The sequence below is a fragment of the Heloderma suspectum genome, chromosome 7, assembly GCF_057233095.1.
Source record: "Heloderma suspectum isolate Gila_16-S chromosome 7, 16-S_ref, whole genome shotgun sequence".
Classification (NCBI taxonomy): domain Eukaryota; kingdom Metazoa; phylum Chordata; class Lepidosauria; order Squamata; family Helodermatidae; genus Heloderma; species Heloderma suspectum.
Genome location: NC_139464.1, coordinates 60,864,515 through 60,888,810, shown reverse-complemented (window position 1 = coordinate 60,888,810; position 24,296 = coordinate 60,864,515). Strand labels below are relative to the sequence as shown.

Sequence of the window (24,296 nt, the reverse complement as noted above, 5' to 3'; positions counted from 1 at the left end):
CTTAAGAAGTGGATTGAGATAAGTGAGGCTCACTGCATGATGAAATCACATGGCCACCACGCTCATGACTTACACTTATTTACAGAATCAAATCATTCATGGTGGGATGATAACCTTTTGCAATAAATACATCAATAAGTAACATGGAAAGTTTGAGAGATGACGTTAATCTTTTATAGCAATGTCATTTCTGTTTCTCAAAGAAGTATTAGCAGAGGGCAAACGATTGTATTAAAGTATGCAGGAGAGCATTTTAGACATTGAGGGCACAATCCTATCGAAAGCAGAGCAGGAGAAGCACAAAGGGGATTGTTCCTCCACACTTCTCCTGCCCTGCGTTTTTGGCTAGACAGCCGATTGCAGCTGTCTAGCCACGGGAGGATGGAGCGGGGGAGGATGCTGCTGTATGACACATTGGATGAGGCATTTCCACCCTCCCCACCCTGGAACACCCCCAGACACGCCCCTTTTTGGCCGCTCCATGCTCCTCTTACAAGCACGGAGGATGGAGCTGTTCCGCGCTGCCTCCAAGGCAGCACGGAAGTGGGGGAGGGCAGTTCTCTGGGAAACAAGATAAACTATGGCTGTCTAGCCGCTGTCTAGCGGCCAGTCAGCTGTCTCCAAACTTGGAGGTGACCGACTATCCAATGCAGGGCAGGCAGAACACAGAAGGGATCTTCTCCACGCTCCGGCCGTCCTGTATTTGTGGTTAGGCAGCCAATTTCGGCTGTCTAGCCAGGGTGCCGCAGGTGGTGGTGGGAGGCCAGACAGCGCAGAGAAAGTGTCGTAACAACACTTCCACCACCCCCTCCCTGCCCCCAGGAACGCCCCCCTTTTGGCTGCCCTGCGCTGCTCTTATGAGCGTCGAGCCGGGGACGAACTGCACCACCTACGAGGTGGTGGCAGAGGGGGCGGTGAGTTGGTTTTCTGGAAACCAGCTTCGGCACACTGACTCCAAGCTCAGTTTCCAGAAAATGAAAAATCTCATGGCCATCTAGGATTGCGCCCTAATAGGACTAGATTACACTGGGAAAGTAAATAACATTTACTATGTTACTGTGTTTTTTGGTTTTAACTTTTCTTTTGTGAACTGCCCAGAGAGCTTCAGCTATTGGCTTCAGCTACTGGGTGGTATAAAAATGTAATAAACAAAATAAAATAAATAAATTAAAGCTGGCCTGAAAATGGTAAGGTTTCTTTAAGTTAGCATTTTAAAGCCTTTAAAATAAAAGCTCACAAATAGGAAATTAAGTATTTTACATATCAGTTTTAACAACTGAAGTGTGAATATAATTTTTTATTCTCTTTTCCCTTTCAGAGGAAGAACTTGCCCCTCCTTTTGAGCATTGGTTTATTGATTTTCTGGGGAGCTTTGCTGCTTGGTCTTCGCTTCTACTGGATGGGGAACAAACCTCCCAGCTTTTCCAACTCTGACAATCCAGCAGCTGACTCGGACAGTTTTCTAACACGAACTCTGACCTTTTTTTACCTGCCAACCAAAAACCTTTGGCTATTGCTGTGTCCAGACACTCTTAGCTTTGATTGGTCCATGGATGCTGTGCCTCTTCTCAAAACAGTCAGTGACTGGAGGAACCTACACACAGTGGCCTTTTATGCTGGACTTCTTCTCCTTGCTTACACCGGTTTGAAAAGCTCCAGCAAAGAGAGAGAATGCAATGGTAAAAATGTAACAAATGGCAAGCCAAATACCAATGGTCATAACTGCCTATTACAAACGGAGTATAAAAGCCTGGAGTTGAAGTCAAATTTGGTATCTAAAGAAGAAAATGGCATTAACAAGCACTTGCTGCAAAGACCACAACTTCCCTCAACTGAGAATATTGTAGTGCTGGCTCTGTCTTTATTAATTGTTCCCTTTATTCCTGCCACAAACTTGTTTTTTTATGTAGGCTTTGTGATAGCAGAGCGTGTGTTGTATATACCTAGTATGGGCTTGTGCCTGCTGATCACTGTAGGCACCAGGACCCTCTATATCAAAGCCCAAAAGCGCTTTCTGAAGAACTTGATTTTTTTTGCCACTGCTGCATTAATTTTTTTCTATGGACTGAAGACATTTGTCAGGAATGGGGACTGGCAGAATGAAGAGATGCTGTATAAGTCAGGGATAAAAGTAAATCCAGCAAAAGGTAATATATTCTCCATTGGGGTTTGTTCAAATTCTACTGTATATAATTCTGTTTTCTGTTTCTGGGTTTAATGTATCTTACCGGAAAAGATGTGGATCCTAAATGTGCATTTATGAACATTTTAAATACACTGGGGTATAGTAAACGAAATATAAATTCATTTTGATTACATATTGAGGTGACTCACTTAGTATATAGTAAAGGCAAGTTGAGAAACACAAAAATGTTTTGTTGACATTTTGTATACCTTAGAGACTGCATACTATCAGCAATTAAGCAATATGAACATATTTTAACATTGCTTGTCTCAGATTAAAATATTCAAATCTCTTACGTAAGGTTCGCTGAAAAAGGGGTCACTTGAAATGTGTACACTTTAGATTTTTAAAGTTCAGTAAATGTAGGAGGAGTTGTATCTGCAGATTGGATTCTCTCACCTTCCCTGCTTTTTTGGGAGGGAGGAGGGAATGCAGCCCTTCTTTTTTAACATCACAAAGAAAAGGGTCCTGGAAGAACTATGGACAGAAGTTCGCAACATTGTTCAGGAGGCGGCAACAAAAAACATCCCTAAGAAAAAGAAAACCAAGAAGGCTGTCTGCTGAGAATGCAGGACGTGCTGCATGCTGTTTGCAGCCAAACAAAATGGATTACTTTTTGTGTGTGTGTTTGCTTGTATAGGAGTACAGGCTATTGTAGATGCAACCATTCTAAACTGTTTCAGTGGTTATACAAAAGCAGGTTCACAGTCAGTGTGCTTCTTGTCTATTTATAATACTTACTGGCCGTTCTGGTGGTGAACGACGAATCTGATGTTCTAAAGATCAGCACACCATAAGAACCTGGAATGTAAGATCTATGAGCCAGGGCAACTTGGATGTGGTTATTGGGGAGATGTCAAGATTAAATATAGACATTTTGGGTGTCAGTGAACTGAAATGGACTGGAATGGGCCACTTCACATCAGATGACCACCAGATCTACTACTGTGGACAAGAGGACCACAGAAGAAGGTCTGTAGCCTTCATAATTAATAATAAAGTGGCTAAAGCAGTGCTTGGATACAATTCAAAAAATGACAGAATGATCTCAATTCGAATTCAGGGTAAGCCATTGAACATCACAGTGATCCAAATATACGCCCCAACCACAGATGCTGAAGAAGCAGAAGTAGATCAGTTCTGTGAGGATCTGCAGCACCTACTGGATAGTACGCCAAACAAAGATGTTATTTTCATTACAGGAGACTGGAATGCTAAGGTGGGTAGTCAAACGACACCTGGAATTACAGGCAAGCATGGTCTGGGAGAACGAAATGAAGCAGGGCATAGGCTGATAGAATTTTGCCAAGACAACTCACTGTGCATAACAAACACTCTCTTCCAACAACCTAAGAGATGACTTTATACATGGACTTCACCAGACGGTCGACACCGAAATAAGATTGACTACATCCTTTGTAGCCAAAGGTGGCGGACATCTATGCAGTTGGTAAAAATAAGACCTGGAGCTGATTGTAGTTCAGATCACGAACTTCTTATTGCACAATTTAGAATCAGACTAAAGAATAGGGAAGACTAAATCAGACTAAAGAATAGGGAAGACCCACAGATCAGTTAGATATGAGCTCACTAATATTCCTAATGAATATGCAGTGGAGGTGAAGAATAGATTTAAGGGACTAGATTTGGTAGATAGGGTCCTGGAAGAACTATGGACATAAGTTCGCAACATTGTTCAGGAGGCGGCAACAAAAAACGTCCCAAAGAAAAAGAAAACCAAGAAGGCAAGATGGCTGTCTGCTGAGACACTGGGAGTAGCCCAAGAAAGAAGGAAAGCAAAAGGCAACAGTGAAAGGGGGAGATATGCCCAATTAAATGCAAAATTCCAGAGGTTAGCCAGAAGAGATAAGGAATTATCTTTAAACAAGCAATGCACGGAAGCGGAAGAAGATAATAGAATAGGAAGGACAAGAGACCTCTTCCAGAAAATTAGAAACATTGGAGGTAAATTCCAGGCAAAAATGGGTATGATCAAAAACAAAGATGGCAAGGACCTAAGAGAAGCAGAAGAGATCAATAAAAGGTGGCAAGAATATACGGAAGGTCTGTATAGAAGGATAATAATATCGGGGATAGATTTGACGGTGTGGTCGGTGAGCTAGAGCCAGACATCCTGAAGAGTGAGGTTGAATGGGCCTTAAGAAGCATTGCTAATAACAAGACAGCAGGAGACGATGGTATCCCAGTTTAAAATCTTGCAAGATGATGCTGTCAAGGTGATGCATGCCATATGTCAGCAAATTTGGAAAACACAAGAATGGCCATCAGATTGGAAAAAAATCAACTTATATACCCATACTAAAAAAGAAAACACTAAAGAATGTTCAAACTATCGAACAGTGGCCCTTATTTCACATGCCAGTAAGGTAATGCTCAAGATCTTGCAAGGTAGACTCCAGCAATTCATGGAACGAGAATTGCCAGATGTACAAGCTGGGTTTAGAAAAGGCAGAGGAACTAGAGACCAAATTGCCAATATCCGCTGGATAATGGAGAAAGCCAGGGAGTGTCAGAAAAACATCTATTTCTGTTTTATTGACTATTCTAAAGCCTTTGACTGTGCAGATCATAACAAATTGTGGAAAGTTCTTGGTGGTATGGGGATACCAAGTCATCTTGTCTGTCTCCTGAGGAATATGTATAACAACCAAGTAGGAATGGTAAGAACAGACCACAGAACGATGGACTGGTTTAAGATGGGGAAAGGAATACGGCAGGGTTGTATACTCTCACCCTACCTATTCAGCTGTATGCAGAACACATCATGCGATGTGCTGGGCTTGATGAATCCAAGGCTGGAGTTAAAATCGCTGGAAGAAACATTAACAATCTCAGATATGCAGATGATACCACTTTGATAGCTGAAAGTGAGGAGGAGCTGAGGAACCTTCTGACGAAGGTGAAAGAAGAAAGGGCAAAAGCTGGGTTGCAGTTAAACCTCAAAAAAACCAAAATTATGGCAACCAGATTGATTGATAACTGGCAAATAGAGGGAGAAAACGTGGAGGCAGTGACAGACTTGCAGCCAGGAAATCCGAAGATGTTTACTTCTTGGGAGGACAGCAATGACAAATCTTGATAAAATAGTGAAGAGCAGAGACATCACACTGACAACAAAGGTCCTCACAGTTAAAGCAATGGTATTCCCCGTATTCTCCAGCTGCAAGAGCTGGACCATAAGGAAGGCTGAGTGAAGGAAGATAGATGCTTTTGAACTGTGGTGTTGGAGGAAAATTCTGAGAGTGCCTTGGACTGCAAGAAAATCAAACCAGTCCATACTCTAGGAAATAAAGCCAGACTGCTTACTTGAGGGAATGATATTAAAGGCAAAACTGAAGTACTTTGGCCACATAATGAGAAGACAGGATACCCTGGAGAAGATGCTGATGCTAGGGAAAGTGGAAGGCAAAAGGAAGAGGGGCCGACTAAGGGCAAGATGGATGGATGATATTCTGGAGGTGACGGACTCGAACTTGGGGGAGCTGGGGGTGGCGACGGCCGACAGGAAGCTCTGGCATGGGCTGGTCCGTGAAGTCACGAAGAGTCGGAAGCTACTGAACGAATAAACAACAACAACAACTGGCCGTTCTTCACCTGAAACTTTCAGAGTGAGTAAAACAATAAAATAACGGTTTGGGGTGCTGCTTTTTCATTCATACTGCTTTAATTTACAGTTCTAGCAAAGTGTCTGAAGTAGAAATGTACATTTCTCCCATGAAGAGAAATGCCCAAGCCTTGCTTACATCTGCTGCAGATGGATTTTTTTACAGGGGAAATGGGCTTCAAATGATAACTTCAAAAGTTACAGCAGAAGCAAAAAAAAGAGCAAGAAAGGAAATGCTATTTGTTTATACATCATGTTATCCCCTCTTTTTCTGTTGTTTGCTCATGCATAGGTGTGTACTGCAAAGAGACAGAGAATGCTTTATGAATGAATCATTATTGAGAGGAAGGAGAACAAACAAGCCAAATGTCATAATGCTTCCTTTATATTTCTGTAGCAATATCATATTTATATTTTCTGGGCCTTAAAGGCAAGTAGATATTTTCTGCAGTCATACAATGAAACAATATTCAACAACAACAACAAAACCTACCTATACCTTCTGCTCAGCTCATTGTGCGAAACATTAAAACAAAGTAAACTGAACCTATGCCATTTCAAATTTTAGGTTTCAAGATATAATGTAGGACCATTGGACCACATGCTTTCTCTGAGCATGTGCATTGGCTCACATGCCAATTACGATTTGATGAAAAGGTAATATAATTGTTAGTTAAAGGCAATTGGTTGTATCCAGTTTTAGTCCTATTTAGAGTAGTCCCATTGAAATGAATGGGACTTAAGTTAAACTAACACTGGATACAACTCAATGAATATTTTTTTGGTGAAACAAGTTAATATGACTTTAAGTTGCATATAAATGTTCTAGATAAAAAAACTTCTGAAAGTTACTAACTAAAATACATTACAAAATACAGAGTATAACCTGAATTCTTAAGTATAGTGTCACCCAACATCTAGTAACCAGAATGAAATTACCCTACTTGACACTAGTCTATATAATTCCTTGTGCAAGTCAAACAATTAAATATTATCTAAACTTCTGTTCTAAAGGAATATTTTTAAAAGTTAGAATTCAATGTTTTAAATACAGAGATTTTAGAAAAGTTTGGTGTGAAAATGTATGTATTTGGGGCTGTTTTATTTTTAAAAAATATAAATGTAAGAAAAATATTATTTACAGGAAGAGACAGACTTTGAAGGAATGACCAGAACTGAGATATTTATGTATTTATGTATTATTTTATTTAGGAATATATATGCCACCTTTCAAAACAAAAGACAAGGAAAGAACTTCTTATAACTTCTATAACTTCTCCGTTCATTGTATCTCCCCTTCCCCCTTCCCCCTTGACCCTAGCTGGGATCAAAAAGACAGTTTTGAAAACCCACTGGGCAGTATCTAATGCTGCCTGAGTACCAGTTGGACCAACTCCTGGCACAATGGGGAGCTAGTGATTCTTAAACCAACTAGAAATGGGTGGAAACACTCATTTGCAGGATGGGGCAGGTCAGCAAAAGGGAGCTCAGCTGACTTATCCTGATCCAGAAATGAGTGTTTCCACTCGTTTCTGGGATTGCTTGAGGCAGTGCTAACTCCCCATTGTGCTAGTTGGTGAGTCCCTCTGGCACAACAGAATGAGCAGAAGCACAGTTTACTCACTGTCTGTAAGTTATGAATTACCTCCCCCTGCCCATCGCTGGTGATTGTCTTTTGCCTGAGATAGGGAACCAAGGATTTTTTTTAAAGCTTTGGGGCTCTGGAAGGAAGAAAGGATTAAAGATTGTGATTTGGCCATGGTCAGTGGCTCAGTTCCCAGGACAGCAGGCAGAGCTAAGGTCCTTGCTTCCTGCTGAGGAGTACCTCTGCATCATTGCTAGCTTGAAGGTGCCTCAGAGAGGAGAAGGCAAAAGGAATGTGGGAAACCACATGTGGTGTAGAGATGTACTAGGAGTGGGCACGTATGCCACAGTCTCCTAGGCCCTTCCCCACGGAGGGAACGGCCCAGGGAGTGAGGCATTGGGAGAAGAGAAGGGGTAGTTATAATCTCACTGTTGTCTTTCATTATTAAACTAGGGAAACAAGGAAAAATCAATTCTTGTGTACATTTTATGAAGATGAGAATAGAAAGTATAATCTTTGTTGACTGATTAATGTTAGGAGGCCAAATTCCCATTGTTCTTGCTATCCTGAATGGTAATTGGTCTTCATATATCTGAGTGGTAGTCTCCTAGCCACTTTGTTCAGACCTTGAGTTTTGTTCAGATACTACTTTTTGTGATTCATTGCTTAGTCATTCTGGAGACAGGGCACTGCTGCCTTATAGGATGTAGCTCTCCAGCCCTTCCAGTCCTGCGGATGGGTCCCTGGTAGGAAGACTGGGATGTCTTCCTACCATAGAGACCAACAGACTTTCTCCAGGTAACAACTTGGGAGTTTTGAATAATGACAGAATTACATAATTAGAAGGGCAAGTTTAAAAGAGAACGGAGCAGCTAGAGAAGTGCTGCAGAACACTGGTGGGCTAATGAGTACATAATAACAGTAAAACAGCAGTGAGGCCTTCACCATCAGTACAGCAGCAGTTGTAAAGCACAATTTAATGTTATGTATGTCATTCATGAATACAGTGAAATGAACTACTCGAAAGTTCAGTTTTGCTCACTGTCAGAGAAAAATATACCCAGGAGAACCAGCTGAAAGGAATGTTGCATTGCTGCCTTAAAATTGTCATATGCAAAGGCCATTCTGTTTGACCCTGAGCTTGGCAGGCAACCTGCCAGTCATTCGCTGAGGGAAAGCGAAGTGAGGAATAAGACTACCCTCTCTGCATCACTTGTCATGCCTCTTCATTTTCTACTCAGGGCGTTTTTTAAATGGTATCTTTAAATAACGCCAATCTTGCCTTATAGCTTTCTGGGGATTTTGGGGGTGGGGTGGTGGGGAGAGTAGATGTGGTTAGTTATGTTGACTTAAGGACTCTGAAAGAGTATGGTACTGTTAAGCTGTTATCATCAGATTGCCGAAAGTCCTTGTAAAATTTGCAGTCATGTTGGTAAAATGACCTTCAGAGTTGTGAGGCAATTGATGCAAGTCTCATAGGCCATGATTCCTAAATTCTTGGAATAAATTGACCAGTGACAGGTTGAGCAAGCCATAACCATGAAATCATTAATGAAAGAAAGAGGATAACTTATGGATGTTAGGAGGATGATTGGTTACCAGAATTAGGCTAGTATGAGCATTAGCAATATTTGCTGATATGTAAAATCAATATATAAAGCAGATTAATTTTAAAAGTTCAGCATGTAGAAACCATTTATTTTTTTAAGAAATGAGTTATAGAGTATTTATTTTGGTGAGTTAAAGAAAAGCTCAGCCTTGCAGTAAAGGAATTAATCTAAAAGATGCTGACAGATTTCTCAATTACATAAAATTCCAGATACAGATAAAATTAAAGTGTGTATCAGAAAAGTTTATACAGGCTTTTGTATACCTCTTGATGTGTAGCTCACAATAAAACCCCAAAGAGCTTGTTGCCAGAGAACCTAAAAATATGATGCTTGCATCTAGGATTTCTCATGTTTCCCACACTTGATTGTGTGTAAGAACTCTTAATACTGTCAGGGTTGCCTCTGAGCACATAGAGTGGCAGAGCAGTTCAGATTCTGAGGAAGAGATGCAAAACATGGAGGAGGAACTTTCCCAGGCGTCAGAGGCACAGCTGGACGGAGACAGCCCCCCTTCTCACGCCCCTGTGACAGATAATGAACAGGGGGAAGCGGGGGCAGGAGAACCGGAACTCGTAGACGCCATGCACAGACGCAGACATAAGCAAGAGATGGCAGGGGCAGAGCTTAGATGGTCTGCCCAAATGGCTCAGCATGCATCTAGAGCTGTCATGGGAGAGAGGGAGATCTTCTCCTCCCACCCCTTAAGTTAGGTTAGTTTGCCACCTTTTCCCAAACGGTGGTCGGTGGTCAACTTTCGTAGCGTCCCTTTGAACTCCTTGAAGGCTTTTCCTTTGTAGTCTGGGAGTCACTAGCAATTTGCATCTGTATACCTCATTAGAGTAAATTGATTAAAGCCTTGGAAATAGAAGTCTCTTGTCTGTGTTTAGATTTGGCTTTTGGAGTTCTCAGCAGGGCAAAAAGGGAATCCTGACAATGTCTCTGACTGTGGCTGGCTGATGTGGCAAGAACAGTAAAAATGTTACACCCCACTATGTGGAATGCCATCTTACATCTAAAACCTAAAGAAGTTTCCATATGGGACAGAACATGTTTGAACTTGCCTGCAGTTATTCTGCTCTCAGCTGGATATAAGCAATATTTAGTGCTATACTGGCTGGGACATAGCAGATGTATCAGAGTGACCCAGGTTAAGGAGTGTTGGTCTCAGCCAAAATTTAAGGTCAAAGGGCAGCAGAAGCAACCAGTATGCTATTTTAGAGTCGAGCAGAGTCAGTAATCAGGAGATTAAATAATAAGGGCTGGTAAATAGCTGTGAAGAATGTGAACAAGCAGCAAAGCTGGTGTAATGAAGAGATAGACTTAGAGAACATTTACTTATTTTAATTATCCCTCTCTTTAAGAAACAAGAAACACTATAGGCTACCATCAAATCAAAACAGTAGAAACAACAGCACATAACCATCAGCATATCAAATCATATACAGCAACATAACTAAAGAGAGAGTAATTGAATAACTTCAGTAAAGGAAACAAAGTTAGGTAAACCAAAAAGTCTGTTTAAAAAGCCAGGAAATAACCTGATAGAACAACATTAGAATTTGGGCCAGGCAGGGTTTCTTGGGAAGCGAGTTCTACAGAACTGGTGCCACAGTGAAAAGACCCAAGCACCTTAGTTGGTGGAGGAATCCCTGCAAGGTCACCTAGAAGGATCCCAGGGCCAGTGGTACTGAGTGCTAGTACCAATGGTGTTGAATACTGCACAAGGCAATCTGTTCCTTGGACAATGTTTACCTTACAAGTCTTATACCATGCAAGACCCATTCAGTACTTTGGGAACAATGTTGCCATCTGCAGTGCTACACTATTTGAAACTGGAGAACTAACTGCAAGAGTCTGCAAAATTCAGATGACCATGCTAGCTAGCTCAAATTTACGTTTGGTGCGGTTCAGATGACCCCCCCCCCCCAAGACATTCAAGGAATGTAAAGTCGCAGGGCCACACAGGCTAGCTCTGCCCATCACTGTGCCTGGCAACCGTGTACCCCCCCCCCCCAGTATTTGCATATGTGGTGAGGGCATGGCTGTTCAGCATGACTCTGCTTCCCATAAGGGGTGTTGGTATCAGCACCCCTTACCATTGACTGTGTACCTCCCCAGAAGCAGTAAGGTCTAGTCTGTGACATCATGCTCAGTTTTAGAGAAGCTCAGTGCACCTCCAAAGTGCTGTGATATTGTGGAGATGAGCTCCCATGTTCAGCTTCAATAGTGCTTTGAACACCTCTGAATTCTAGTGTAGCTTTGGCGATGAGTCACCATCATCCTGCCCAGGTCTGAGCTAAGGCATGGGGTGGGAGTTTGTTGTTCAGCTTTATGCCCACCAGTCACAAGAGTGGCAGCCTTGGCAATTTAATTTGTGGCAAAGCAACAAGGACAGTACATTCCAGAAGGCCAGAGCTTACTGCGTCCGGGTCTGCAGCGTAAATGCCTAATATGCGCAAAATTATTTTAAATTACAGTAAAGGTACTGTGTGGGATTAACATCTTATTGCAATATGTAAATGTGAAATAATGATTTGGGCATCCACTGATCCAGTATCAAAGCAGTATTCACTAAGTAGGTAGAGGCTCTCTATGAAGGGGTGGTGAGAAAGAAAAATCATCATGTGACCGGAGACTGTAAATTCAGGCTCAAACATTGACTTCCCAGCTTTTGAGTTAACTCCCTGTAGTGATTTATAGAAAATTACTTTGCAGGTTGCAGGTACTAGTCTGGCACTTCATAGAAGTGTTGATGATTATAAATATTATTCAAGTGCTCATGAGAAGATAAGAGTCTTCCAAGTACTTTGAAAGAGAACAGAGGCATCTGAGGTGATTTACCTTGAAAACTGAGATAACTGTCCACAATGTTATTAGGGTGTTTTTCTTTTTTTCTTTTGAGGAACAATATCCATGAGAAAAGTCAGCCATTGTCTTCTGTGGAATTGGCACAAGCCATAATGAAACTAATGGAAGTGGAACTGCAGTAGTGCCTAGTTGATTTATATTGTACATCTTTATTTCTATTTTACTACTATAATTTATAGCATGCTATGAAAAGGTGTTTAGAAAAGGTAGTACAAGTTGGTGTATACCATAGACCTAATCTGTCATGGTCTAGGAATGTGGTGCGCATAAAAATTTAATAGCAAACAAAAAGATGAGATTTATTGTTCATCCAGGTTTTCCCTCTGTACTTCTAACATTCCTAAATGAATGGTGCTCCTCAAAATAGTGCAATTGAGAGCCTCTACAAAGAGAGTGATTGCTTTTATTGAACGTTCTCTGTCCCAGTGACAGTATAAGATATCCTATTATTGGAGAGTGTCACCATAGTTGTCAGTGCTTCAGACTGCTGCTTTTTGATTGGTATACTTAGTATTTATTTAGTTAAACCCTGTTATTTAGCCAAAATGGCTCCCAGTGCAGCTTACAACATTCAGTAGTAAGGCAGTCTCTGTCCTTAGGCTTATAATTTAAAAAACATGACATACAAGGAAAAGAGGATGGGGAGAGAGGAGATAGTCAGCTGTCTGACAATGCGGGTTATGATCCTTGTGTGTTTAAAACACATTTGTTTTAAAGTTAGATGTGGGCCACAACTGATTAGTTGGAAGCCATTTTTAAAGCAGTTTGCTAACCTTCATTAGGAACGTTACTAACCCAGTGGTCCATTTATTCCCATTGACCTGACCAAGCAGAGGCTAATGGTTGACTCTTCAGTGGGATCAGCACAGTACATCATAAATCACAAAGCTGGAAGGAATCTGACATCATCTTGTCCAAGCGCTTATCCATAACAGGATTTCCCCTTCTTCACATCCCCCAATAGCTGTCTACATTTTGCTGGTATTGTTGCAAGCAAAAAGCAAGATAATAGGAGAAAAAGATTGATCTTCTAGTAGTAATGGGACCATTAATAACTAAAATTCTGAATCGTTCTCAGGACACATACCAGATTGTTTGTTTTAAATCGGGTTAATATGTTTCCTGTATTCATTTTCCCCTTTTATCACAATCCTTTGCAAGTGCTAAGCCTTTAGACACATTTTATGTTGCAAGAAAATGACACTGCAGACATGAGCCAATGCAAAAAAGTCATGATTTGCTGCCAAATTTCCCATTGCCCTAGGAAGCACTCTTTGCTTTATGCAAGCATTGGTTTATGCTAGTGCAGTATCATTAGTGATAGCACTAGTTGGATACTAGCCATGACTAATAACCTGAAGTAGAAAGGGTCCAGCAGACTCTTCTGTTTGGTGAGTCTATTCATCTGTGTCAGGGGGTGAGCAACTTGTGGTGCTCCAGATATTTTGACCTTCAACTCCCAACAGCTGTAGCCAGCATAGCTGGTGCTTGAGGGATCGTGGGAGCTGTATGCCAAAGCATCTGGAAAGCCACAAGTTGTCCACTCCAATCTATGTTTTTGTCTGAACCTCTGATTCATACAGTGGTACTACTCACTTTATTATAAATTGTAACGTGGTGATTATTATTATTATTTATTGCAATTATATCCCGCCTTTTTTCCTCTTGCAAGGAACCCAAGGCAGCTTACATTATCCTCCTCCTCTCCATTTTATCCTCACAACAACAACCCTGTGAGGTAGGTTGGGCTGAGAGTGTGTGACTGGCCCAAAGTCACCCAGTGAGCTTCCATGGCCGAGTGGGGACTAGAACCCAGATCTCCCAGCTCCCAGTCCAACACTCTTGCCACTACACCACAATCCAAACAAAAGTAAAAGATGTTGCTATGGTTCATTCTTAGTAGACAAACCATGGTTTGGCCATTGTTAATGGGCTTCAAGCTCACATATTCTACTCTTTCTTGTGAGCTCTGATTCGTCCCTCCCTTTCTGGTGTGAGAAAACCATATTTTGCTGTGAACTCCAAATTGGGCAAAATATAGTTTCGTGGAAACTGTAGTTTACTTCCAAACCAGAGTTGGAACCCAGCACAGACAATCATTTCCAAATTTGGTTTGGAGGAAATCGGTGATTCCCATGGAACCATTGTCTGCCCAGTTTGGACATCACATCACAGTTTGGACATCTATGATTTGCTCACACTAAAAAAGAAGGGAAAAAATCTGAGTTCACAAGGGGAATTTGGAATATATAAGCCTGAAATCCATCCATGATGGCCAGACTATGGTTCGACCATCACCTCTGAACTAGGTCTATTAATAGTAATACTTTTTTATTTCACAATTAATTTTTAGTGTTACTCTAATAGTTCACAGTGGTTCATGGTTACATACAAAGCCAGTTTTAAAGGAACTAAAATGGATTAAAAGTGAGCCAAAGTTCTAAAGACTGCCTCTCTGAACAATAGAAGCAAAGAATTTCAAGGAGAACATTTTGGCCTGTTCCATACTTTTGGTGGTTAGTGAATATGAAACAAGAGCCAAACTATTTTCTAATCTTGGAAGCATGTTTTTGTAAATGGAGGCATCTTAAAGGGAAAATTTTTCATTGTCATAGAGGTATTTTTGTTTGCTTGTTTTAAACTTGCTAATATATGACAACTACAGAGCTAGTGCTGATATATGGAATAAAATCCAGCAAAATTCCAACTCTGAAGCACATGTTAATAATAATATATCACCAAGACCTAAAAACTTTTTGAGGTTGTTCTGCTTAGTATGCATTTTCTTCCAAAAAATGAAGAAGACTGAGGATCTGATATATATCAAAATTATATTACAGTGGTTTAATTAGCTCAGCACCTTCTGAAGTAGTTTCATCAGTGTTTTCTAGCCATCATCTAGATTTGTGTTTTTGTTTGTTTTTTCTGTTCCTGTGTAGTGTAAAAGTACTTCATGAAGAGGCCATTTATCTCTAATGCAAGGACAATTATCACAAAAGAATTGTCACAGTTCCACTCTACCCAAAATCTCATTTCTCAAAGAGAGAGTGTGTGAGGGAAGCGAGGGCCAACTTCTTAAGCATTGTGGAGAAAATTCAAGAATGTAACACTTGAATAGTTTTAAACTTTCTTCCCATCCTGCTACCATTTAAACTTAGGTTTGGAAACCATAGGTTATAATTTTGTTTTGGCGACTGAAACCGCTTGTGAGTGCACACAGGAAAAGTTGTTATTTGGATAGCTGGGCCTTCCAAATTGGAGAAAATGTGGAGAAAATATTCATGTGTAACAGACCTGAAATAGCTGTGGGCTACAGTATTCACAAAACTAAATAAATTCCATAGCACTTGATAGCCTGGTCTGACACCTTTGTACATTAAGCTGGAAAATATAGCTGCTCTTACACTTATTGCTTGGGTTCCAAATAACTACCTTTAGCAAGCTCAAGGCCTTGCTCATGCCCAGTAGATTTCCCCCCTCTCCTTTGAACAGCAGATCCCCATGCCATCTCAGGAACAGCTTTTGAAACGCCTCAATTAAAAAAAAAATAAAGCAACTTGCCACATGGCATGAGAGCCTGCCATTCACACAACAGATGACCAAATGCCTTTTTTGGGTATGCAAAACTAGTTGCATGATTCTTTTGACCCTAGCCATTTTACAAAATGCTGCTGTTATTAATGTTCTTTCTTATGTATATTACCTGCAAGGAAGCACACTTTTCTATGTATGTTTGTTGTGAAATTTCTTATTTACTATTCAGTAATACCACCCTAATGGCAGAAAGCGAAGAGGATCTAAAGAGCCTCTTGTTGAGGGTGAAAGAGGAGAGTGTAAAAGCTGGTTTGAAACTCAACATTAAAAAAACTCAGATCATGGCATCTGGCCCCATCACTTCCTGGCATATAGAAGGGGAAGAAATGGAAGCAGTGACAGATTTTATTTTCTTGGGCTCCAAGATCACCGCAGACGGTGACTGTAGCCATGAAATTAAAAGATGCTTGCTCCTTGGGAGGAGGAGCAAATCTAGGCAGCATAGCAAGAAGCAGAGACATTTCCTTGCCGACAAAGGTCCGTATAATCAAAGCTTTGGTTTTCCTAGTAGTAATGTATGGCTGTGAGAGCTGGACTATAAGGAAGGCTGAGCGCCAAAGAATTGATGCTTTCGAACTGTGGTGCTGGAGAAGACTCTTGTGAGTGCCCTGGACTGCAAGGAGGTCAAATCAGTCAATCCTAAAGGAAATCAACCCTGAGTGCTCATTGGAAGGACAGATACTGAAGCTGAAGCTCAAATATTTTGGCCACCTAATGTGAAGAGAAAACTCCCTGGAAAAGACCCTGATGCTGGGAAAGATTGAAGGCAAAAGGAGAAGGGGATGGCCGAGGATGAGATGGCTAGATAGCATCACCGATGCAATGAATATGAACTTGAGCATGCTCCGGGAGAGAGCGGAGGACAGGAAGGCCTGGTGTGCTATGGTCCATGGGGTCACGAAGAGTCGGACACGACTGAACGACTGAACAACAACAACAAATAAAATAAAATACGCAACATAAGCAACTTTCTGGGTCTAAAGTAGCTTGTCCCTTACCTCTTAATAATTTTCCTTCATAAAATACATGTTCGTGATACATGTGAGTATATTTTTAAGAAGCTCATTTCCTGTCCATCCTGAATCTCTCTGGGTGTCCCATACTGTTTGACACTGTCTCTGTCAGGCATATTCTTGGTTGTGCCTGGCTTTAGACTTTGGTGCCTGAGGACAGAATTCCTAGGACCTGAACTATGTGATTTTGAACACCCCCTAAACCCATAGACAGTTCTGAAAGTTATCTACATTTTGTTTGAGCTAGTATTAAAAAAATGTAAAGGAATGTTGTAGAGAGGATCATGCATTCTATGAAACAGAAACACTTGTTTTTGACCAAGTTAGGGATTCCCCCACGTGATTTTTACTGCCTTCCATGTCTGTCTGTCTGTCTGTCTGTCTTTCTTTCTTTCTTTCTTTCTTTCTTTCTTTCTTTCTTTCTTTCTTTCTTTCTTTCTGTGGACATGCCCAGGATAATATTCTTACTTTCTATTGCCCAGATTTGTTGGTTTGACCTTTCTTGTTTCACTGCCTAATACGAATGTAGTAGAGGAGCTATCTACCACTTGTTCACAAATGCACCTTTTTGCCTATTTGTACATATACCTATGTATCTCTCATTCACGTGGTATCTATCGGTGTCCAGTCCATCCACTGGCACACTGATCTTGAACATACACCAGGAGAGGTACAGTTTGCATGTTCTGTTGCCATCCTAACGTCATCTCTAGGAATGGTTTATTTCCTCATTGAAGGCAAGATTTGTCAAATAGAAGCCTTTCATTAAAACAAATCAATAAAAGCAATGTGTCCATGCCACAAACCTGACACTACTGAAGTGTGAAGCATTTCCTCTCTTTGTGTTTCCTGGGTTCTGTACTCAATGCATGGAACAGTAGCAGCACTGTAATTGCTCTGTCCCATTCGCATGGTCTCTCTCATCCTTCAGGGTTTGGGAGCAGTTCCTAAGAAATCACGATCCTAGCAATAGGTGCCTTTTGCCGACTTGTGTGCACTCTTGGGATAAAACTGATGACTGTCGTGCAGCATGCATATCGTTACCAATAAAAGAAACAGTGTAGTGTAATGAAAAAGGGGGATGTTTTTCTCCAGACTGCAAAAAAAAAAGGTGGGGGGGGGAGGACTGCTGTGTGGATTTTTTCTCCCTAAGGAACTTCTTGATGTTCAGATACTATGCTGCATATAATTGGATTGTAGCTCTTTCTGAATACTGCTTTCTCCTCCTGGCAGCATGGGGTAACCTTGGAAATGTTCTGAAGAGCCAGAGCAAGATTTCTGAAGCTGAAAGCGCCTATAGAAATGCCTTGTACTACCGCAGCAACATGGCTGATATGCTTTATAATTTGTAAGTATGCATGGCTTTCATTATATACTGGTTAATCGGTGAAGCTTGTGAATGAAACCATTTATTTGGCTTCAGGAAATAGAGATGATCTTTAGCTGTTATTTTTCCTGCTCCTTTGTGCTCCCCCCCACCCGTCCTTTTCATTAATCCATCTTCAGACTCTCCAAAGGGGCCATGTCTCAGTGGTAGAGCACATGCTTTGCATGCAGAAGTTCCCAGGTTCAATCCCCAGCTTCTCTAGATAAGGCTGGAAAATGTCCTGCCTGAAACCCTGGAGAGCCATCGCCAGTCAGCGTTGACAATACTGGGCTAGATGGACCAACGGTCTGATTCGGTATAAGGCAGCTTCCTGTGTTCCTATAGACAAGGTTTCCTTCTGTTCTCCACATTTATCAGACCGTCATGTATTTTGACTCTGTTCCTGTGGCAACTACAAGCAGTTGATTTATCTAAAGATCTGGTACTATGCTGCATTTTAGAATTGCCCCTTATACGCCTCCCACCCAGCCCCTCTCCAACGAAGACCCATCTCACTAGAACTTCTCAGAAAGTCCAAAAGCACTGAAGCAGTGCAAATTTGACATTTATCAGTTTCAGTTGGTGAATCAACAGCCCTTTGCCTCTAATGAGGATTTGGCAACCATCTTCCATGTTTTGGCAATCTATTTAGGCTTGCAATCTACACAGTGCTACCTTTGGAAGATGACCCCAAAGAAGCAGCTAGTGCAGAATATCTGTAGCCTGCCTTCTGTCAGGGATGGAATTGATTAATTCTTGTGAACTGTCCAGAGAGCTTCAGCTAATGAGCAGTAGAGAAATGTAATACATAAATAAAGGCATAGATAATGCAATGCCATTTTTGGCTGCACTGCTCGAGAGCCCAGTTTAACATGCTAGTACTTAACTTCAAAGCTGTACATGGCCTGGGTCCCACATTCCCTTGGGAAACACCTTCTCCCATTGTTCTTCCCTGCTCAATGAGATCTGCTGACAATGACATCTGTACTGAGTGCCATCTGTTACATAGGTAGAATTGCAAAAAATACAGAGCTTTCTCCATTGTAGCACTCACATGATAGAATTCTTACTTGAAAGAACCTGTTCACCTTCTTAACTTCTTAATCAGTTTGCATTGGCAAGTGAAGGCTTTTTTATGACTGTCTTTAAACTCCTCTAGGTAGAAAGGCTTAGATAAATATAATATGTAAATAAAATGATGTGCAATGTGTGAAGTGCTATATAATATTGCTAGAAGATGATGATTTATAATCACCACAACCTTAATCTGGCTAGATTATGCAATCCCCCAAACTGCAGCCTATCTTCAAAGCTACTAGTTTGTCAGTCAGACCACTCCCCCTGAATCTGCCCCATATGCTCCTCCCTCCCCCCATCATCTTTTTTGTTGTGGTTGTACATATAAATGAACACAAAGGAAGACTGGTATACAGTTCTGTAATATAGCTCTCTCCTTGGTGACCATTATTGTTAACAAAAACTTGAGTGGTAGTATTGGATAATTGATAAATTGGATAATTGATAATTGGACAATTGATAAATTAATCTTCACAGCAACACCTGTGTTTTTACAAGGAAGCTCATTTTTTAGTACATTGTAGAGATCGGACAATGGCTCATGCTACATGTGTAATGAAGAGCAAGTTTTCCAATGAAAAAACAAAAGTCGAAGCATTAAAAAGCCAACTTGTTGAAGCAGTTGTACATAATGTACTGTCTGAAGCCTGACATAATGCAGAGCTGCAAGAGGCAACTGTAACGTGTACGTAGATGCGTGACTTCTTTGCTATAGAAGCTTGGCATTATTTTGAGTATTGCCGTGGGTCCTCATATCTTGCCAACAGAGCTCCATTCCCATAAACTGCCTGTAGGAGGCGCTGTGGTTTTTCTAGTATGCATGTGACATCTGCTGACTGAGAACCAGTGTTCTTACTCTGAATGTACATACGATGATGAGTTTGTCAATGCATAAACCCAAGTTCAGAGATACCTATTCTGTGTTTAATGAAGGTAAAAGGAGACAAAAGAAGCTGTGTTGGTAGAGATGAAACAATGGCTACCAGCAGCGGCTGGTAGAGATCAAGCAACTTGGGCAGTAGTTTCACTAGTCTGCATTTAGTCACAATATTAAAATGGTCTGTGGCTCCTTGGAGGCATCCTGGACCTTTATCAAACTTCCATGATGATGATGATGATGATAATTTAGTTGAAGAGCAGTATAGAATTCTTTTTAATGAAGTACTTTAAGAGTATCCAGGTATGCTGTATCAATCAAGTCTGTTTACTGACACTTTCCAATTTCAATGACTTTTAAAGCCAGTGTTTCCCTTCCCTAAATTCATTCCCCGAACATACTTATTTATGTATTCTGAATTTGAATAATTTGCCATATACTGAACTCAGGGTGACTAGCTCTTGTTTTCCAGCATCACCTCTAGAGGGCCAGTTTGAACAATCAAAACAAGCCACTCTGGCTGAAACAAGCCATGGTAGCTTCTTGTGAGCTGTGGCCCATGGGTTATTTGAGGGTTGTTTAATCCTCCAACAAGCCTTGCTGTCCCGGTTTAGATGACAGCAGGCAGTGATTATGCAAATTGCGCCTGGCACGTGCTGCAGCTCACAACAAGCCATAGTTGCTTGTTTTGATCATGAGAACCAGGTCAAAGACTTCTGAAAAGTGTGTTGTTTCCTGCCTTCTTGTCCTTTGGTATACATACTGGCTGATAATTAGAGGAAGATTAAATCAGCATTTTAGCAATACCAGGGTTGCATTCCATCAGAATTATTGGCCAAATCAGATATCAATGTTTTACAGCTTTATTTGACATGTAGCTTTTATAAATCTCCTCTCTAGACACTCTGGTATATGACAGTGTTTTTCATTTGTTATCTTGATAAGTAGAGTTCAGATATGGATATCTTGCCAACATCCCTTTTTTGCAAAGACAGAAGAACAAAACTTAGGTAGCTTCTCTGCAATATCTCTGTAATCCTGTACATTTCTCTTAACCGTAATGTGCTGATGGCCAACCAATATCATGGGAAGTTTTTGTTTTTCATATTTTTAAAATATATTTGAATCTTTAACTGCACAGAATGCTTCTGAATATACCTTTTATGTGGCCTTGGGGTTTTCCTTGCGTAGAATACTCTTTTCTTTTCTTTTTTAAAGGATGCATTTTTAACAGCATGAGCTGTGTCTGCATTTGTGTCCAGGAGCAACTGGCTGCTTCCAAACATATAGTCAAAACTAGTGGCTTGTAAAATATTAGTAAAATTGCCATCAGTAATAATTTGTTGGTAAGCTCTTATATATAAAAAGTTCATAGTGCTCATATAAGTAACTTATAGTGTTCATGTTTATTAGGAACGTTGAGCAGTATCCAGTGCTGTCACAGCACTAACGTTAATGACGTTGCACTAGTGTAATCCAATGGTAGTGCAACAACATCAGCGCTTGCTAGTCAAAGGGGAAAAGCAGTGATTTGTCACCTAATTTTGGCAGTGTGGTTTGCCGCCAAATGTCGGTGACAAATCAATGCCTTTTCCCTTTTCTTAGCAAGTTGTGCTAGCATTGGTTTACACGAGCACAATGTCATTAGCTCTGGTGCTGTGATAGCATTGGATACTGCCCTGTGCAAGCTAAATCTTTAGGGAAGAACAGGAACACATTTGAAGAGAATTCTGTTCTATGCAACTTGTCTGCAGCCTTGGAAAACTGTATACACACAGAGGGGAAAACTACATTTCAGCTAGATGCATTTAAATTTTCTAGTACAGCAACATTCACAGATGAACAGGCAAGGCAATTTTAATATAGGCAATTTTTGCCTATTTACCCATGTGAGTGGCTGCAGGAAAAGCTTCTTGTACACTTCTAGCTGTATGTGCAGTGTTCTCCTGTGTATTCATGTCATTGTGTGGCAGGTGACACCCTTAAGGCTATCTTGGATGATAGACTTCTCAGTCAGGTGTATTCTAGTAAGTGACTGTGGTGCCTGGAACTTCTGAACTTGTATTATGCACAATTTATCTCACTACATACTCTGAGCTAGTCTCTTAAAAGTGCATGGTTATAGCAAACTGCATACAGTGCATATTTTTACGGATATCCAAACATGGGAATCACTTGCGACACTGATCCTTTAACTAGAAAAACATTCTCTAAGCCAGGCTTTCGTTTTAGGTTATTGTGTTATCTGCTCCCAGAAGTTTTAGAAAATTTAGAACATATATTACTTCAATTTAATACTACTTTTAGAGAAAGTAAAGTGGAAGAAAAAGAACGATAATTATCTCCATACTATGTCAGGCAGGCTACAGAGCAAGCCACAACAACTTCAGAGACCAGTGCAAATAAAACACAGCCTATTTCTAACCAAAGTTAAAAGTTAAAACCAGAGTCGTGGTCAAGAACAGATATAGGACCATGCACTGCCCCCCGCCTCCACCTTCAAACATGAAGCAATGTTTATATTTCAGGACCTAAGAAACTCCCTGCCATTATAACTCAGAGTTCCACAAATTAACCTTTATCCCTGGCACCAAATTTCTCTTGCTAGGTCAGGTTGAATAAGCATGCCCATCACTATCTACAGCAGGGATGGACAGACTTCAGGCTTGCGGGATCTGCTTTATTTTTTACTAGAAGCCAAAGATCCACCAACTGGAGCCTGGTGCAAAAAACATACACTTTGTATTACAGAATTCTGAGGTCAGGATTTTGTTTTGAGGAACTTGCAGGCCCTTCACACAAAAATCCATTCCTAGCTACCCCAATCTTTTTTCATTTCAGCAGTATAATTTAGGGTGGTGTGTGGTAAGTCATGTTGCTGCTATTGTTAAATGATTGGGAGTCAGAAATCCTTGTTGATCTTGTGTAAATCAAGCAGAGATCTATGAATAGACCCAGATCTACCTTCTGCCCACCCTGATCTAGAAAAATAAAATGTTTAATATTAATGTCTATTTGCCTGAAGTCTATACATTACCATAATGTATATTGACTTTAGAAACACTGTATCAGATTAAATGGCAACGTTCTAACCAAATAAAAGCAATTTTAGGTAGATTATATTGCTGAGTTTTCATTTTTAAAATCAGATTAGTTAAGGTCTTTTTTTAAAAAACAGCGCTATGAAATTGCACATAAAAATACAACGGTGCATAATGCCTCTAAATGAAACTCCCAGTTTGAAAATGAAGAAAGGCTGCTGGATATTTTTCTGAAGTATTTCTATAAAGAATGTGTGGTAATACAGTTCATGTGTCATGGCAACAATCCCTGGATTTTTTCCATGAACATTTCTGATTTCGATTAACAATCCAGGAATGGCCTGTTCTTGGATTATTACCTGAGGTCCAAACCCTGAAACTCTAGGTTGTTTGTGGGTTACACAACCCATACTTAACCTAACAACAAACCATGGGCAGTTGTTGGGTTAACTATGAGTCATTTAACCCTTAAACCACCCAAAATTTCTGGGTTCAGACATCACAAAACAATCTGGGTGGTTAATTCAAATCAGAAATGGCTCATGCGCACCTTGCACTCGCCTTTTGTCCCGAGCAATTCCTGGGTTAAACAACCCAGAAATTGTCTCTGTGACATGCAAACTGGGTCAATATTTCCCTAACTTATATATTGACAGGAAATTATCAATTTTGCAAGAACGTCAGTTTTGTTTTTAAAAATAGTAGTACTGGAAATCAGCTGAAATGTTTGGTCTGCAACCTAATCAGAAGTACCAAATGCCTGTAGAACCTACAAGCTGAAGTTCATCAATAAGAAAAAAATATCACCCACACAAATTGTTTCAGGTTGAATTTTGCTTTGGGCTATTCTGACAAAGTCAAATAAGAGGAATCTGAAAACATGCCGATGGAGCTAAAAATACAAAGTATGTAAAATTAGCATTTCGCAGAAAGATACTTTACAGTTGTCTACATTGTAAATCCAGTTGTTAAAATCAAGAATGATGATGAATTTAATACAGTCAAACCAAGATTATTTAGTAAAGCCAACTGAGTCATAATTAAGTGCTAGGTACAGATTTCCTACAGTTAAATAGAAAGCTATGGTTACCAGCTTTGGAACAAGCCAGGATCTTAAACCAATGGTTCAAGATAATGTCTTGTTCCAAAGATGGTAACCATAGCTTTCTGATTCGGATGAAATGCAAAACTATGGGCAGCATCCAATACTGCTGCTGTGCCTCCACTCATTCTGTTGCGTCTGTAGAATCAACTGCTAGCACAACACGAAGATAGGACTTCCTAAACACCACCCAGAAATGAGTGGACACAGTCATTTCCGGAATGGAACCGGTCAGCAGAGCTCCCTTCTGCGAACTCCACTGACCTGCCCCATTCTGGGCATGAATGTTTCAGTTCCATTCTAGCTGCTTTAGGAACCACTAGTTTCCAGTTACACTAGCAGTGTATTCTGCT

The 24,296-nt window shown here is 40.6% G+C and overlaps 1 protein-coding gene across 1 annotated transcript in view; it reads left to right on the top strand.

Moving 5' to 3' along the window:
* The window catches only part of TMTC2 (transmembrane O-mannosyltransferase targeting cadherins 2), a 254,255-nt gene that overhangs the window by 153,319 nt on the left and 76,640 nt on the right, over positions 1-24,296 (top strand). The window contains exons 3-4 of the mRNA XM_084810388.1: positions 1,319-2,147; positions 17,714-17,828. Coding sequence (XP_084666514.1) covers positions 1,319-2,147; positions 17,714-17,828 — 944 coding nt within the window. The remainder of the gene's footprint in view (positions 1-1,318; positions 2,148-17,713; positions 17,829-24,296) is intronic.